Raw genomic sequence first — 19,425 nt, forward strand, 5'->3', positions numbered from 1 at the left:
GTAGCTAGGTTTTTGCTTATTTGAATTTGTTAGGATTTGTTTGGTTCAGGGGGTGGGCCTGGTGAGGTTGGGCCTTGTTAATCTATATTTAGAGTAAATTGATCTATCAGCCTCAACTTATATAATTATTTTATTTTAATTATTTAATTTTAATTTATTAAAATAAAAATTTTCAACTTTAATTTTATTTCATAAAAAAAAATTTACATAATATTATGTAATAATAAATTTTCAATTTAAAAAAATAACTCTTTTTTTTTAATTTTTCTCTTCTTTATTTTTATGATTAAATTAATTAATAATTATTATTAATAAAATTATTTTATTTTAATGAAATTTATTAACAAAATTATTATTTATATATTATTTATTATTAATTAAAATTTAATTTGTAACAACTCGAAATAACAATATAATAATAATAATAATAAATTTTAAAATAATATTTTATTAATATTTATTTTCATAAAAAAATAAATAATAATAAAAAAATAAATAATAATTTATATATTTATTTTGATAGCTAAAAAAATAAATTATAAGTTAAAGGACTTTTTTTTTAAATAAAATTAAAGTTGACGAATTTTATTTAACAAATTGAAGTTAAGTAATTGAAATAAAATAATCATATAAATTGAGATACAGTTGGGATAATCTACCCTCTATACTTATCTACCTATAATTTATTTATCGATTTATAATTTATAACATATATGAAAATAAAAATACTACATTAAACTTATAAATTAATAAAAATACTCTTACTTTTTTTTATAATATATTTAATATCATTTAAATTTTATTAATTTATAATTATTAATAATATTTTCTATCATAAAGTTATTCTAATTGACAAATAATTGTAAATTAAATAAAATTTTATTTATAAATAAATTCCATCAATTTAATTTATATATATATATAATTGACTTCATATATTCAAGAAAAAAAATCAGTTAATTCAGTAAATAAATTAAAAACATTAAAAATGCTCCCAAAATCAAATCCTAATGCTATATTATTGGCAAAGCAATTGTAATAATTTATTAACAAAGGCTTTATTATTATTATTATTATTATTATTATTATTATTATCATTGGAAAATTTCCATTTAGCTACATATCATATCAATTCAAAGAAATAAAAATAATGTCTTACACCAAACGATTTTTCAAACCAATATATATTTAGTGCTTTTCTTCAATCAAACGCCTCTCCTTCTTTGGGGTTTCTGATTTTGCAACCGTGAGGCTCAGAGGAAAAAAGGATGAAAATCCTGATCTTAGCAGATGCTTTTATAGTTTGATTCATTTCAAACGCTGCAGTTTTTATGTCATCCACTCAGCCCACTTCCACTTTAGTTGCTCTTAACTACAAGACACATATTTTGAAACTCTGATGTTGCATTTCGGTAGCTGAAATAGCGCATGCTCCTACTAAACTTTGAAAAGGGTCTTCAAAAATTATATGGTTAATCCAAACAAACAAATGTAACAGACAACATGGTAAGGATTTAATCCACTGATGAAAAATCTTACCATTAGTTCAATTTTGGAACTGACAGGGATTTGCATAGTCATAAGCTTGTCATTTATTGATAGGAATTGACTTCCCTATTCTACTCTTCTTCTTCTTCCTCTTCTGCTCTTCTGCTTCCCTTTCCTTGTTTCATGCTAGGTTGTGGCTCTGCCACAACATTTTACAATTCAGGAAATCTAAAACCTAAATATTCTCTCTTGTTTTTAACCATTACAAAAGAAACAATTACAACCAGATTCAATTCTTAGTTCAGTCAAGCTTTTGAAAATACCTATCAGCTACAAGGATCCAGTTATTCAAGACAAATTATGCTTAATGTAACTCTTCATAGCAGAGCAAGGAAAGTCACAATGTCAATCAAAAAATTAAAACGTTTATATTAATTTGTTTAATCTTATACCACTGAAGCTACACATTTTTAATTAAACACAACCTAGTTCTGCAAATTCAATTTTCCCTTGAAGAACATTCAACAATTCAGGCACTGGTTCTTTATGCTTGATCGCGAACTCATCCATGAAACTGTTGTCGGAAGGTGATAAAATTGCAAGTAAACTGATTGTTTCCTTGATCAAACCCTTTAGAAGCAAAACTTTTATAACAAAACACCTTGGGATAATCCTCTTCTCCGAACTGTAAGTTAGAACAATTGGATTTCTGAGAACAACAGCAGACTGCCAACCCATCTTATTCACAATTAAATCCATCTTTTTCATAATTGTCTTCTCAGACAAACTCATAAACAATGGACGCTTTCTGAAAGCCAACAAAATCTCATCTTCGGACAAACCCCACCTCCTAAAACCATCTATTTTACCTTTCCAAGCTATCGGGGACGTTTGTAATTTCACTCTGAGGGTAAAAGCAAATGCAGATTTTACAGGATTAAATATTGTCAACATTTTTGCACACACCTTTGGGATAACTAGTCACCGACTGAGAGATAGCGGATTGAGGCATTCCAAGCCCCCTTAAGGCCAGTAAATTGAGAGCAAGGTTCTTCTGCACGCTGCACAGATTAATTGGTGACAAGCGCTTCAAAGTGTTGACTACTTTCTCATCAGAAAGAAGTAAACTTTTAAGGATATTATAAAATGGGATCAGATGCTGATCCAAGCTCCGAACCAGTAAATCTGGATTCCTACTGATCATCTCTGGAAGATCATTGCTAGAGACCCCTACAGAATACAGAAAACCAAGCATGGGCAAAACTATTTTCTTAAGGTCAGACAAAAGCAAATGGGACCGTTGTCTGACAACTTTGGAGATTTGGATATCGGTGAGTCCAATATCTCTAAGAAAGCTAAGCGAAGAGTCCGGTTCTTTTGGGCTTTTCAAGCCTAGTTTCTTAAAGACAGATTTAGCGGATTCTGGGGATAATCCACATGAACTTATGAGGAATGAAATAGTAAAAGAGTCGCCATTTGATTTCAGAGGTAAATTATTTGAGAAACATCTGGTCATGAATAATGTATCCAAATGAAGACCACCCAGTTGGGTCTTTAAGTCTAATAGAGTAATGCGGCTATGATTGAACCCTAATTTTCTACAGAAGAAACCAAACATCATATGGTACTGATAAAGAAACTCACCAAGTTTCAAAGTGAAATTGCTGTGCTTGTACTAATGTGTTTGATGGCGCTTTCTCAAACAGCATTTTATAAACTCAAAATTCACGAGAACTCACAAATAAAACCATCAAGCTAGGCACAAAGGTTGCCTGCTCTTCTTCCAATTCTTCAGTATTTTAGCTCACAAGATAAGAGGGTAAAAAGAGAAGATAGTCATTTTATTTGAGATAAAAGGTGAAATTTGCACCATTGTAAACCAATTAGGGTACGCTGTAAAAACTATTTACAATCTTTTTTATTTTAATAAATTAATTATTTAAGTCTATATTCTGAAAAAGTATTTTACTTGTGTTGAGCCCTTAAGTCATTCAGTCAAATTGTTAAACTCTTTAAGCCCCAATCAAATTTTTATTTTTCAGTCAAATTTTCTTTTACTCAGTAAATTCTAATGTCAATTTAATTGGGCTAATTGAATAAAAAAATACTAAAAGTTTATGTCAATTCATATTTATATTTATAACTTTTAATTTTGATTAAAATAATTATATTTTTAACATTTATAATGATTGTATTCAATGAAAAAAATTGAATTTGAAAAATTAATAGTAAATTACAATATAGTAGTTGAAGTTTTATTTAATTAATAAATAAAAATTTTGAATATAATAGTGATTAATATAAACGTTTGACATTTTTAGTTTATTGATTAAATTTTATATTTAGAAATAAATTTTATTTTATATTTATTTTTAATTGAAACTTTATGCTAAAAAAATATTTTTATTAATTCAATTTATGTAATTATCTTTTGAATTGCACATAAATCTATGTATCCAAATATAAAATGTAAAAAAATTCAAATATTTTTATAAAATAATTTAAAAAATATATATATAATTAAAAATAATATATCCTACATGAACTATAGCATCCATTAAGTAAAATGCGTATTTTATGTATAATTTACTATAATTAATATATGTATAATTTAGCTAAAAGAAAGATATAATTTACACTTACAATGTTTTAAGCATAGCAAGAAAGTCAAGCATTAAAAAAACTTATTAGTCAAATAAATTTAAATTTTTACATTAGTTATTGATTATATTTGAAATTTTTAATTTTAAATTCAAAAATTAATTTATAAATTTTAATCCTTTTACACTTGGATTATCACGGGACATGCTATGTCACCCAATTCTATCCCTTGTTATCTCTCTCTCTTTCTCATTCTTTTTCTCTCTCTAAATATAAGAGTAGAAATTTCACACTAAATGAGCTTTATTGCTCTGAAAATGAGAAAGAGATGAATCAAGTAAAACAAATTAAAAAATGTGACAATGGCAACTAAGTATAAAATGTCAAAATTTCAAATTAATTTTTTATTTTAGATAAAAAAAATTTTATTTTAAAAATAATAATTAAATTATTTAAAATTAAAAATTTTGAACATACTCAACTACCAAGATAAATGTTTAAATTTATTTAGGTAAAAGGCTCTCAACAAAACATGGATGAATATGCATTCCCGATCAAAGAAATCTTTAAGGGTATATTTGAGACTTTCTTCATTTATTAATATTGAGGTTTATTAATTATTTTCTTTAGGGTAAGAGCCATTAACTTTTGTTATTCAATCATTCAGGGCAATATTTGATTTAATTATTTGTGATCATTAATTGAACGATTATTTAAAAACTTTTTATTATGCATATATTTGTGGTTATATATATATATATATATATATATATATATATATATATGTATTATTAAATTAAAGCATAAAAATGTTTTGGTAAAAATGTGATCATTCAGAAATAAGTGTTATTTGTAATTAAGATATCAAAAATTATATTGTAGGCAGAATATTAAAAATTGAAATTTTGTCGTTGCCTTTATAATTTTTAAAAGTATTAAATCAACAAATTTTATTGCAAAATTTGTTTATGTAATGCATGTTTTATAATTACTAGTCGTACATAAGAAGATATAAATTAAAAACATTAAATTTAAAATTTTTTAAATAAAAAAATAAATTATTAAAAAAAATAAAAAGATAATAGATATTTCTTAATTTATCTTCTAAAATTTATTAAAATCACTAAGTCAATCACTAATAGATATTTCTTTTGCCGCTTTTATTTTTTTTGCTCTTTCTCACTAAAAAGATATGCCAAAATGATATTTAATTAAAAATTAAACTAATTAATTATTTTCTATTCATTTATATATACATATATATTTATCTCACTCTAAAATTAAAATTAATAAATCTAATAACCATTCAACCAATCTTCAAAAATATAACAACAAAACCAAAAAATAGGCATTAGACATATCCCATGCTCAAATCTGGAATGCCTTGAATAGGCATCCCAAATCCACCCCAACGATAACCACTATGCCAACGCCTCGGCAGTTTATACTTCCATGTTAACTGATTTAAATGATTTTGACAAGGGACTAAAAAAAATTTTTAATTAAGCTAAAATTATTAGTAACTATAATTGTAAAAATTTGAAAAAAAAAAAATTGACCTTTAAGTCTCTAAATTAAATATTATTATTTATTATTAGTAAAATTTATTGTCACCGAAATTAAATTATAATTTATCTTTTACAAAAGATGAATGATTAAAAGGAAATTTTTTATAGGGGTATTTTAGTTTAAAAAATATTATTAAGTGAGTTTTATAGAATTCATTTCAAATTTCATGAAATTTGATAACAATTAACTGAATTTTAAATTTTAATTTAATTTTTTTAAATAAACACATAAAATATGAAATTTAATTTAATTCATAAAATTTCCAAATAAGCTCTTAAAATCATCAAGTCTCTAAATCCGAGACAACGCCCTCGAGTCAATACAAATTTTTAACCCTCTTTTAAATATGCTTGCTCAATGTTAAAATTTTTAAATAGTAATTTTTTTTATTTAAAATTTTATTGTAAATTTTTTTAAATATATTTTAAAATAAAAAATTTAATTTGAAAAATGTGAATACTAATTTAACTGAATACAGAAATGAAGAAATTGATTAATGAATTTAAAATACATGAATTGATTAATTAACTTTTAAAATATAAAAAAGGATTCATTGATGTTACACTATTACATTAGCGAAACTATAATTTACCTAAAAGAAAGATATAATTTAAACTTACAATGTTTTGAGCATAGCAAGAAAGTCAAGCATTAAAAAAAAAAATATATTGGGCAAATAAATTTAAATATTTATATTGATTATTGATTATATTTGAAACTTTTAATTTCAGATAATTTAATAATAATTTTTAAAATTTAAAAATTAATTTATAAATTTTGATATTTTTACATTTGAATTATCATGTGTGATACGCTCTATCATCTCTTCTCTCTCTTGTTCTCTCTCTCTCTCATTCTTTTTTTCTCTCAAAACGTAAAAATAGGGATTCTGCACTAAATGAGCTTGATTGCTCAGAGAGAGAGAGAGAGAGAGAGAGAATAAAACAAATTAGAAAGTGTGACTCGGCATATCACATGGCAACTAAGTGTAAAAAGTTAAAATTTTAAACTAATTTTTTTATTTTAAACAAAAATTTTTTTATTTTAAAAATTATAATTAAATTATCAAAAATTAAAAATTTTAGACATATTCAACTATCGAAATAAATATTTAAATTCATTTAGTCACAAATATCTATCCTGATCAAAGAAATCTTTAAGGATATATTTGAGTTTGATTTTCTACATCTATTAATAGCGAGGTTTATTAATTATTTTTTTTTAGTGTAATAGCCATTAACTTTTGTTATTCAATCACTCCGGGCATATTTGATTTAATTATTTGTGATCAATTAACGATTATTGAAAAACTTTTTCTTATGCATATACGTACCAGTGATCATTTAGTGTAATATATATTAGGTCATTTAATATGATTGAGTAGTTTATATATTTAAAAGAAATTAAAAAATAATGTTATTTATATTTGTGATGTATAATAATATTATCATAATAATTTATTTTGAATTAAAAAATTACAATGAGTTTGAGCTATACTAATAAAAAATTTCTGAAACAATATATAAATTTGGTGGTTTTATATATATGTTATTAAATTAAAGGATAATAATGTTTTAGTAAAAATATGATCATTTAGAAATAAGTGTTACCTGTGGTTAAGATATCAAAAATTATATTGTAGGCAGAATATTAAAAATTGAAATTTTGTCATCACCTTTATAATTTTTTAAAGCATTAAAACAATAAATCTTATTGCAAAATTTGTTTATGTAATGCATGTACTATAAATACTAGCAGTATATAAAATGATATAAATTAAAAAAAATTAAATTTAAATATTTTTTAATAAAAAAATAAATCATTAAAAAATAAAAGATAATAGATATTTCTTAATTTATCTTCTAAAATTTATTAAAAATCACCAAGTCAATCCATTTCCCTAGGTTCTTTCTATTCTTATTCTTTTGCCCCTATTATTTTTTGCTCTTTCTCACTAAAAAAAAAATGCCAAAATGATATTTAATTAAAAATTAAAATAATTAATTATTTTCGATTCATTTATATATACATATATATTAATCTCACTCTAAAGTTAAACTTAATAAATCCAATAACCATTCAACTAATCTTAAAAAATATAACAACAAAACCAAAAAATAGGCATTAGACATCCCATGCTCAAACCTGGAATGCCTTGAACAGGCATCCCAAATCCACCTCAAGGTTAACCACTATGCCAACGCCTCGGCAGTTTATACTTCCATGTTATGCAACCTCATGCTATTCATAGATTCAACAAATTATATCATTTCATGGCCAGAAACATTAAATCATAAGATCTCAATCATACATGAAGCACTGAATACTGAGCCACTTCATCAGATTACTTTTGATCGGAACATAACATCCTAAGCCATTCTATTATATAACATCCTGAACATTCTCTTTTTTTACCATCACGGAAGAACAATTACTAGCAGATTCAATACTCAGAATCATTCAGTTAAGCTGTTGAAAATGGATATCACCTAAAAGGATACAGTAATACAAGAAAAATGAAGCTTAATAATGTAACTCTTCATAGCAGAGCACGGAAAGTTACAATGTGAATTGGAAAATTACACCGTTTACATTACTTTGTTGTATCACTGGAGCCACACATTTTTAATCAAACATGATCTAGTCCGCAAATTCAATTTTCCCTTCAAGAACATTCAACAATTCAGGCTCTAGTTCTTTATGCTTGATCACGAACTCCTCCAAGAAGCTCTCATCAGAAGGTGATAAAATTGAAAGTAAACTGATTGTTTCCTTGATCAAGCCCTTTAGAAGCAAGACTTTTATAACATAACACCTTGGGACAATCCTATTCTCCAAACTGTAAGTAAAAACAGCGGGGTATCTGGCTATAACAGCAGGCTGCCAACCCATCTTATTCACAAGAAAATCCATTTTTTTCGTAATTGTCTTCTCAGACAAACTCATAAACAATGGATGCTTTCTGAAAGCCAACAAAATCTCATCTTCAGACAAACCCCACCTTCTCAAACTATCTATTTTACCTTTCCATTTTATCGGGGACGTATGTAATTTCACTCTGAGTGCAAAGGCAAAAGCAGATTTCGCAGGATTAAATCCCATTCATATAATTTCCTCGACATTTCTACTAAAATTGTCAACATTCTGGCACAAAACTTTAGGCCACTTAGTCACCAACAGAGAGATGGTGGATTGAGGCATTCCAAGCCCTCTTAAGACCAGTAAATTGAAACTAAAGTTCTTCTTCACGTTGTACAGATCAATTGGTGTCATGCGTTTCAATGCCGCAACTGCTATCCCATCGGAAAGAAGTGAACTTTTAAGGATATTATAACATGGGATCAGATATTTCTCCAAGCTCCGAACTAGGAAACCCGGATTACTACAGATCATCTTTGGAAGGTCATCGTTAGAAACCCCAATGGAATGGAGAAATTCAAGCTTGGGCAAAACAGTTTTCTTGACATTACAGGAAAGCAGATGGGGATTAAACCTAACAACTTTGGAGATTTGGGGATCGGAGAATCCGTGATCTCTGAGAAAGCTAAGGAAAGAGTCCGGTTTTTGAGGGCTTTTCAAGTGTAGTTTCTTAGAGACAGAATTAGCGGCTTCTGGGGACAATCCACATGAATTTATGAGGTATGAAATAGTAAAAGAGTCGTCATTTGATTTCAGAGGTAAATTAGATGAGAAACATGTGATTAAGAATAATGCATTAAAAGGAAGAACACCCAGTTGGGTCTTTGAGTCTAATGAAGTAATGCTCCTATGATTTAACCCTAATTTTCTACAGAAGAAACCAAACATCATATGGCACTGATAAAGAAACTCACCGAGTTTCAAAGTGAAATTGCTGCTCTTGTAGGAATGTGGTTGATAGCGCCTTCTAAAACAGTGATTTATAAACCCAAAATTCACGAGAATTCGCCAATAAAACCATCAAGCGAGGCACAAAGGCCGCCTGCTCTTCTCCCAGTTCTTGAGCTGAAGATGATTTCCCATTTTAGCTCATACGGGAAAAGGAGAAAAAAGTCATTTTATAATGGGCCTCAAATTAAGAAATTTGGGTTAATCTATATATTTATCTACCTGTAATTTATTTATCGATTTATGATCTATAACATATATATATAAAGAAAAATAATAGAGTGAATTTATAAATTAATAAAAATACTCTTAAATTTTTTTATCCCTAATTTTAAAATTTAATATTATTTAAATTTTAATAATTTATGTTATTAATAAAAAATTTTCAATTAAAATTTTAATCTAACTGACAAACAATTTTAAATTAAGTAAATTTTATTTATTAATGAATTCTATCAATTTAATTTAATTTTACATTTAAATTGATGAGTTTTGACTTGTATATATCGATAAACAATTTTGTTGTGATTAGAAAACTTAATATCATTTCAATCCAATTAAAAGGGACTAATTGGCATCCTTTACAAACAATTTTACATGTATTGCGTATTGTATATATTGTTTTATATACTTGTAATTTAATTTTTTCATATATAATTTTAAAAATTTTTTATGCAAATTAACTAATAAATCTTAAAATTAATAAAATTTTTTATTGAGAATAAGTACAATAAGACAATAAAATTAAGAAAATTGAAGTAAGGATATAAATTAAAATTATGAAAAATATTTAAAAAACACTTTCATTATATTATATTTGTATGTATTTAAAATAAATAAAATGCATTTTTATTTATCAAGATCTTTTATTTTGTTTACACAGAATTCAAAATATTCGTTATTTTAGGTATAACATTTTTTGTTCCCAATTTTTTTTTATTATTTATAATTTTTAAAAATTTAAATTAGTCATAGTAATAAAAAAATTTTAAAATTTTCAACCTTTTACTATTATAACTAATTCTTATATTTTTTTAAAAATTTTAACTTGATTCTAAATATTTATATTATTTTTAATTAATTATGAAAATTAAAATAAATAAATAATCAAAATTATAATATGTCAACCAATTGAAAAAGAGCACAAACTCAAAATTATGTCATCTTTAGCTTATTTAAATAATTGTGACGATGAATTAAAAATTTTTTAAATTAAGCTAAAATTGTTATTAATTGTAAAAAAAAAAATTATTTTTTTAACACTGACAAAGTCAAGAAAAATTTTTGAAATCATTCATATATTAAACCTTGGACATATAATAATTTTGAATTAAATTAATTTCAAAAAAATAATGAATAAGGTAATTTATATAGATATCTATTGGTCAGACTACCCGGATGAATCTTCTTAATTGGAGGATCCTATATGGATAATATACATTTCAGTTGATCATGAAGTCTCTTAATTGCATACTATTATTTGTTATTAATAATTTTTTTTTGCAAGTTAGGATATCTAAATGTATTTTTCAAATATGATTTAAAAGATTATTAAAATTTTAATACATTAATTATCATTTATTGTTAATTAAAAATTATAAGAATAATTTAATGGGTTAATCAATTTCTCATTTATATTTTTATATTTATTTATTAATTATTAAAAAAATATAAAACTATAAGTATAAAGTTTGGTTAATGTTAGGATGGATTTTTCTATTATTATTATTATTATTATTATTATTATTTTGAATATCTATATATTTAAATAATTTAATAATAATATAAAACTTATTTAAATAGATAAAATTCTGAAATGAATGAGAATTTAAATTTGATATTATAATATTTTGTTACATTTAACATAAAATAAAAATTTGATTTTATTTTAAATGATTACTTATTCAGGCAAAGTCTAAATAATTTTTATTTATGGGCTAAAATATTTTATTAATGCAATAAAATCAAAATTTATTTAAAAATAAACCTAATTAAAAGAAAAACTAAAAACCTTTTCATTTTTATTTAATTTTTGAATTTGATTAATTTTTTTGAGATTGTAAAATTATTGTTATTTTTATTATATTTACTTAAGTTAGTCAAAACTTAAATGAATTCTAATACGTTTATTGAAGTTTTTAATAATTTTTTTTTAGTTTATTACAACCGATAATAATTCGAGAATATTAAAAAATTTTATTTTTATTTTTATTTTTAATTAAATAAAATAAATAAAAAATTGTTTGTGTATATAAAAAATTTTATATTTGGTTAAAACTATATTTTTATCAATACTAATAACTTTTTTTAAAAAATAAATATAAATTTATAACCAATAAATTTTATTATACTTGAATTGGAATAGAAATTTAAATTCACAATTTTAATATTTAGCTAATGCTTATCCTTTTCTAATAATTCTTTTAAAAAGACTACAAAATTTTAACAAATAAAATAATTGTCACTGAAAAAATTAAAATTTCATATTTATTGACATAATTATAATTTTATTTAATTAAATAGATAACTTTCTGAATAATAATTTCATAATTAAGTTAATTAAATAGTTAATTTTCAAATTGTAATTTTGTTATTTAATTGTCACGACCCAACCTATGTGCCGGATCAGCACTAGGATCTGGGCCGGCATAAAGCCCCCAAGGCCCGTAGTAAGTCTTACTGTTCCCAACCCCATGACCAAGCCCATAAATTAGGCCTAACATGCATATAAAAATAATTTAAATTAAAATATTATAATTCTATTTCTGGCCAACTTAACCTAATAATTATCAGAAACTCAAATTAGGGGAGCCCAGCTCAACCCGATTATATCATTTACAAATTGTTTAAGTATCATACAAATATTTATTTATTAACCTCAAGAATTTAAATTAACACAATTCCTAACAGGGTCTATACTACTGCTAATACATGCGGAGTTCTAAATTATAAATTTAGAGAATAATAATAAAATTAAGTAATTATTGATAACCTGCGAGAAAAGAAGCAGGTTATTTTGAAAAATGTCTCCTCCTGTAGCCTGGAAAAAATAAGGTGAACAAGAGTGTGCATTTAACTCAGAGAGTAAAATATTAATTTTAACTACAATTTCTATAGCTATCTAAAACTAATGCATCATAAGGAGTGGAATGCAACATCATCTAAATTTTTATACAAATCACATCATAATAGTAAAAAGGCAATTTGGAGTACTCCCACACCCAACACTGTTCAAACAGTACATATATGGGAGTTGATCCCCTATACAGCTCTCTTAAACCAACCTCTGCCAGCGAGTGTCTCTCAAGCTAGACTTTCGCTTAGTAAACCAAATGCGGGGGCCAGCGAGTGTCTCTCAAGCTGTGCCTACCCCGACTTATCCATAAAGGATCAGGTCCCAGCGAGTGTCATTCAAGCCGTGTCTACCCGTCCTGTCCATATCCAATACCATACCACACGCACAACAACGCATGCACACTGCTCGAAATTACCACAAACAGTATCCATGAGTGGAGACGGATGGTTGAAGTGGAGACGTGCCACGGGAGTTTTATGTGATCGTAAGATTCCCAATAAATTAAAAGGAAAATTTTACCGTACAGCCATACGATCGGCTATGTTATATGGTAGTGAGTGTTGGGCACTGAAAGAGTCGTATGCATCTAAGATAAGAGTTGCAGAGATGAGAATATTAAGGTGGATGAGTGGCCATACTAGACTAGATAAAGTCCGTAATGAAAGTATTAGAGAAAAGGGAGGAGTGGTGCCAATTGAAGATAAGTTGAGAGAAGGGAGATTAAGGTGGTTTGGTTATGTGAAGCGTAGACATACGGAAGCTCCAGTTAGACAAGTAGAGCATATTAGGTTAGAGGATAGAAAGAAAAAAAGGGGTAGACCTAAATTGACTTGGAGGAGAGTAGTACAACATGACTTAGAAGCATTACACATTTATGAGGATTTAACCCAAAATCGTTTAGAGTAGAAAAAGCGAATCCATATAGTCGACCCCAAATTTTTGGGATAAAGGCTTAGTTGAGTTGAGCTGAGTTGAGTTGAGTATCCATAACACTTCATCAATTATGAATGTAATATAAATCGTGTCTATTATTTAACTACATAGATACATATTTATAAGTGATGCATGGGCATGTTTGAACATATAATAATATCGAAATTATAATTAAAATTAATATTTTACTCACAGTACACCAAAGACGACTATAGAGGTTGGGTGAAGGAAGATAGTTGACCATGATCACCTACATAATTTTATTATAAATTTATTAGAGCTAATTCAAATAAAAATAAATCTAAAGAGGTAATCCTAATTTATGCCGAAAATTTGACAGAGTTTCCCCTATACCTATGACCTACCCAACCTGCAAAAAGATTTAAATAATACTTTTAAATTCTCAATTTCCACAATCACATCTCATTAACATCATATGGCCCCTCCTTGGCTCTCCAAATAAGACAATAGTCATAAACTTGAAAAATTATGTTTTAATCCCTATAATTGACATTTTGTAAAAATCCACTCAAATAAGCTCTAAAAATTCTAAAATTTTGTCATGTAGTCCTTAGCAATATTACAAGGCTATTGCAAAAGGAATTTCAATTTTCTAATAATCCTCGAATATTTTATGAATTTTTATTCAAGACTATTACTCAATTCCATAAATTTTCGACAGCTAACATGTTCCTAATTTAACCCAAATCAACATCCACATATTTAAATCTCCATTCTCAAGTTTCCTCCAATCATATAAAATTTAAATACCATAAATTCAGATGATCTCATATGCTCAGATACTAAAAATCTAACTAAAATCCATATATATTTTTAAAAAATATTCCAAAATCACTTAAAAATCCAACAAATACCATAAAACATCTCCAAATAATTTTACTTTCATCATATATTTTTCTTACAATTTTTCTCCAATTTTTCCTGTCTAAGAAACACTGCATTTAAGCACCACAGACTGAGAAATAATGAAAATAATTTTACCCAAAATTTATCTACGTCTCAAAAATTCAAAAAATTAATGAGGAAGTCTCTGGAAGTTGAATCATCCCCAAAGCTCGCCGGAGCCACAGCCAGAACCACCGCGCACGGTGGCTGGTCGCCGGTGACATCTACCGGATCTGATCATACCATAATATTTCTCTCCTTTTCCCTAGCCCATAAATAGTCTCGGATCGTCGATCTAACTGTCGGACCGTCCTAGATCTGATAAAAAAGCTTGAAAAATCCGAAACTTCTCTCCTCCATATCTCACTCATCCGACCACCAAATGTTGTAAAATAGGTATCAAAAGAAAGCTCTCGGAACAAGCTTTTCAATGCCACCTGAATTGCCTCGATCGAACGTCGAATGAAGCCAGAATCGCGCTTAGAATTTGCTGCCCACTATGCGCGCATTTTTTTCTCTATCCTCCATCACTTACAGCCGCTTCTGGTGCTTCTCCGGCCAATTGGTGGTGTGCCGGCGACCTGGGGTGGTGGGGGAACTCCTTGCCGACAGTGGTTGTGGGTGGTTGCCGAAAAAATGGAGGAAATCGGTAGGGAGAAAGAGAGTGACGGGAGAGAAAGAATAGAGAGGAGGGGGGGGGGGAACTGTTAGAAAAATTGACTTTTTTTTTTTCTGAATTTCTGGGAATGAACCTGGACAGACATGTTGTCCAGATTCATTCCTAGAAAAATTTTAAATTTTAATTTTTTAATTAATTAATTAATTTATTTATTTTAATTTATTTATTCTAATTATCTTACTTTATTTTAAAATCAATTCAAATCAATCATATAATATTAATAACATAATATTTTAAAAAAATTTGGATTGTTACATTTTTTTCCCCTTAAGAAAAATTTGTTCCCAAATTTTCAAAAAAACTGAGGATAAAGAAAAGAAGATTTTTGGAACAAGCGTGATCATTTTTCCTCTAACTATACAGAGATGGTTGAAACATTTATTCTTCGAACTCTTCATATGCTATAAATCACATTTTACTGCCCTCTGATTCTACTATAGTATTCTAACTGTCATTATCACCTTCTAGAGGGGCTCTTATTTCTTAACTATTTATTAACCATTTTTTTGACATATCAAGTATTTACTATACCTCACTGCACTTGACTTGATGTCTCATAACCGTAATCAACTTGGTGCTTACCTCTCTTTCACTACATCCTAACTTGTCTCTTAGTGATTTCGGTCCCCATTTTTCTATTCTAACAACCTTTGTTCCCCAATGACATAACTTATGGTCCTTATTCCATGGTATCCTATGAGACATTTTCCTATAACAACCATCATAGGCATTCCGTTCAAAATCTTTACTTGTCCTATGACCTTAATAGTCAACACCTATGCATCTTCTTATTTTCCTGATACTTCAAATTTCCAACCTATTTGTGTCATCACTAAGGTACTTAGACCAACCTCTGTCCATCTTATGTAACTAGTTAGGTAGAATTTCATCCAAGTGTCAAGCGTACCCTACACCATCTATCAATGTTAAAGAGTAAACTGGGTCTTTTCCCTTATAGGACAAATGTATTTGTATTCCCTGATAACCCAGTTAATGCAACTTTATCGTTTCCACTCCTTCTTTATAATGAAAATATCTAGATTTATTCCTAAAGCTTCTTAGTATGTGGCCTACTTCTGACACATTGGCACTTAGATCGAGGCTCCACTACTCCTTTAATTTATCATCTCATAATAACTTGTTTCAAACATCTCTTAGTGCATTCCTAGCATACCTATTCCTTCTTATCCTCATCATTATAACTAGCTCTATCGAGCTTTCTTCCTGTCCTTTAGATCTTATCCACCTCCTTTTCCTATTTCTGCTATTGTTGATATCTTTTCAACATGCTATACTTATTCTTTAATTTTAGTTCTATCTCACCCTTACACCTTTTTCCTTCAAGGATGTCCATCCTATCATCAACTTTAACTTTTATTTTATTTCTTAGTCTTATCTTAATTACTAGTTCCATTACTTAGAGAATTCTAACCTTATAATTTACTCATACCAACACATTCTTCACCTTATGTAACACTTGTAATTAACCATAGAAAATTCTTTTTGTATCACCTTTTCTAACTTAACTATCAAAATATTATCATTCCCTACCAGCCTTAGTAGGAAATTGCTCATCCTGGATGGATAGAAGCCCCATAAATTATAATTTCCATTTGAACTAACACGACCGTGGGAAATATGTGCCATGCCTTAATTCTGAACAAGATAGTTCACGTGTTCATTCTCCTTAATATAATCACATATACTACCCATAGCTTTCCAACTTCAGCCTCAATTTTTCCCCTTAGCAACAATTTCATTCACTGTAACTCATTAGCAAATAGCACTTCCTCCAGCTTATAATTCAAAAGAGTTGTAAGCCCTGGTAACTAGCTCGATTTAACTCCTGTCGCCTCTCTAATCATTCTTTTATACTTAATATTAGGTACACTATTATCGTCATTTTTGCCTCAAAAGATTCGACATATACTAACGCCCATCAAATTTTCAATTAATTGGGTCACTTTGACATGACCTCTCTTCTTAACACAATCTTCTAAAATCAAAACACGAGCTAATTTGGAAAGAAGGAGAAATGTTCTCCCACCATTTATGGTATAACATTGTTTGATAAACAAGATTTAGCTCATACCCCTTAGTCTCCCTTTTTAGTTTCATTATTTCTTTATAATTATCGTGCTTTGTTACAAGATATCAGTTGTATCTACCATTTGTTATACTGTTGTCCTGCCTGACATCTCATCTTAGAATTTACTATTTCCTTTTTACTCTCCATTTATCTTCCATACTTATAATTATTTGTCCAATACTCCTTATACTTGGTTATATTCTAGAAGATAAAAGCACTCACAAATTCTTTCAGATCTACTATAATCTTACCAACAATCACTCCTCTAATCCATGTACTTCTCAATATCTTATAATTACACATATACCTATCTTTTTCTATTCTGACCTTTACTAGCGTTCTGTTACATATTATCATACTATTATTTATTTATTTATTTATTATTACTCTCTTTATATATATATATAATTATCATATCGATCACACTGAAAATATCTGTCTAACACCAATTTTAGACTTTAGGTCTCACCATTCTAAATTTTAACATCAAGCCTCTGTGACATTATCCCTCATCTTGCATATTTAAATCCCTTATGTTGACTTTTATCCAGCTTACTCCTACTGATCTTGCTTCTTTATCTGATAATACAATTCAAGTTGCCACAGCACGCTCAACAGCTACTACCTATTTTGGTCGCACACCTCACCTAATTTTCATTATACTGTCAACAACCAAAAGGGTTTTTATGTCATTGGCCCATTATCCTACCTTGGGGGTAGAAAACAGATAAGGTCTAATCCAGATCCTGTAACTCTAAGCTCTAGGTTCAGGCTCCTAACACTACATCAATTATGACTTACTCTAAGTCCTGTACTTCTGGATTTCATAACTTGACAATGTTCTTCCTAATGCCATCCTTTTCTACGCTCTCTATCCTTACTTTTTTGTTTATCTCGTTTACCCTTCCTAGAACCACATTTACCTCCTCGGTATCTTGGCTCTATTCTTCCTAATCTTATCCTAATATGTTTTTCCCAGTTTATTCTTTAGCCAATTTTTTTATCTTACCCAAATCCATTCTTTAGCTCTATTTTTTTTTGAACCTGATTGTCATGTCAGAAACTTATACCTTTACACTATGTAACACCCTCCCGGTAGCAACTCCGTACATTCTACTGTTCCGGTGACCGGTGTCGGTCCGGACAGCTAGAATGTCCGGAAAAATATTTAAACTAAAGTCAGGAACCATAATTAACTCAAATATTAATAAGAAAAATTTAGTAAAAATTTTAGAAATAAAATACAACCAAGTAAAATGAGCCTGCCTGCGATGGGTAATCGAGGGAAGTTATCTTCGCAACGAGGAGCCCTAGACTGTGGGAAAAATTATAAAATAATTTTTGGGACTCCAGAGAAGGGTCATTGAGGTTCCTATGGCATTAGAATGCCAAGAAAATACCTAGAAAAATTTTTCAATCGGTACAGACAATTTTGACCCGTTAAGCCAAACGGAGGGCATTTTGGTCATTTCGCCTTCAGAGGTGATTTTTGGCCGACTTGTCCAATTGAGTAAATAATTAATATGACATAAAATATGAAGAAACATTATTAGAAATTGAATTGAAAATGAGTAGTGGAGGAAAGGAAAGAAAATGAGGAAAAAGCTTGTTTATGACATTATGGTGATGTCATTAAGAAAATTTTGACCAATCACCATTAAGCCATCCTTTGACTAACTAATAAAGAGACTAAATGAGGACTAAATTCATCAAAAATTTCAGCAGCCACCCCTCCTTCCTCAAGCAGCCGAAACCCTAGTCCCATAGCCACCCTCCATTAAAGCTTTTTCAAGCTTTAGATTTCTATTGTTTCCACCATATTTCCCTAACCCCTTTCATTAAACCTTGACCATATCACTTGGGGAAGCTTTTGGCAGCCAAGAAAAGGAAGAAAAGTGAAGTTTTGAGTGGGGAAAAATCTGCCCAAATCAAGGTTAGTGCATATATGTAGTTAAAACTCCTTAATTCCATGATTTAGGATTGTAATGGATGAGAAATTGTAAATTAAATGAGCAAAAACTCATGTGTATGAAACATGAATTTCGGCTGCCCTAGCTATGGAATAGGAGAGAGTGTTTTGATGAGCTTGAAGTGAGCTAGAATTATGTTGGAAGTTTATAAACACAAGCATAATGAATTAAAAGCTAACTAAGGTAAATTGTATAAATCATGACTTTGAACTAGGGTTTTTGGAGTAAAATGTGAACTTGGCCTATG

At 28.1% G+C, this 19,425-nt stretch overlaps 1 protein-coding gene across 1 annotated transcript; it reads right to left on the bottom strand.

Moving 5' to 3' along the window:
• Positions 1 to 8,116: 8,116 nt before the first annotated feature.
• LOC110649614 (uncharacterized) lies at positions 8,117 to 9,689 on the bottom strand. The gene has a single exon (XM_058148874.1). It carries the CDS (start codon positions 8,758 to 8,760, stop codon positions 8,299 to 8,301), a length of 462 nt encoding a protein of 153 aa, XP_058004857.1. The 5' UTR covers positions 8,761 to 9,689; the 3' UTR covers positions 8,117 to 8,298.
• Between the last annotated feature and the right edge of the window lie 9,736 nt (positions 9,690 to 19,425).

The sequence above is a fragment of the Hevea brasiliensis genome, chromosome 6 (genome assembly GCF_030052815.1).
Source record: "Hevea brasiliensis isolate MT/VB/25A 57/8 chromosome 6, ASM3005281v1, whole genome shotgun sequence".
Lineage (NCBI taxonomy): Eukaryota > Viridiplantae > Streptophyta > Magnoliopsida > Malpighiales > Euphorbiaceae > Hevea > Hevea brasiliensis.

Coding starts and splice junctions, on each gene's coding strand:
- LOC110649614 (XM_058148874.1), bottom strand. CDS start 8,760: ATGGGATTTAATCCTGCGAAATCTGCTTTTGCCTTTGCACTCAGAGTG.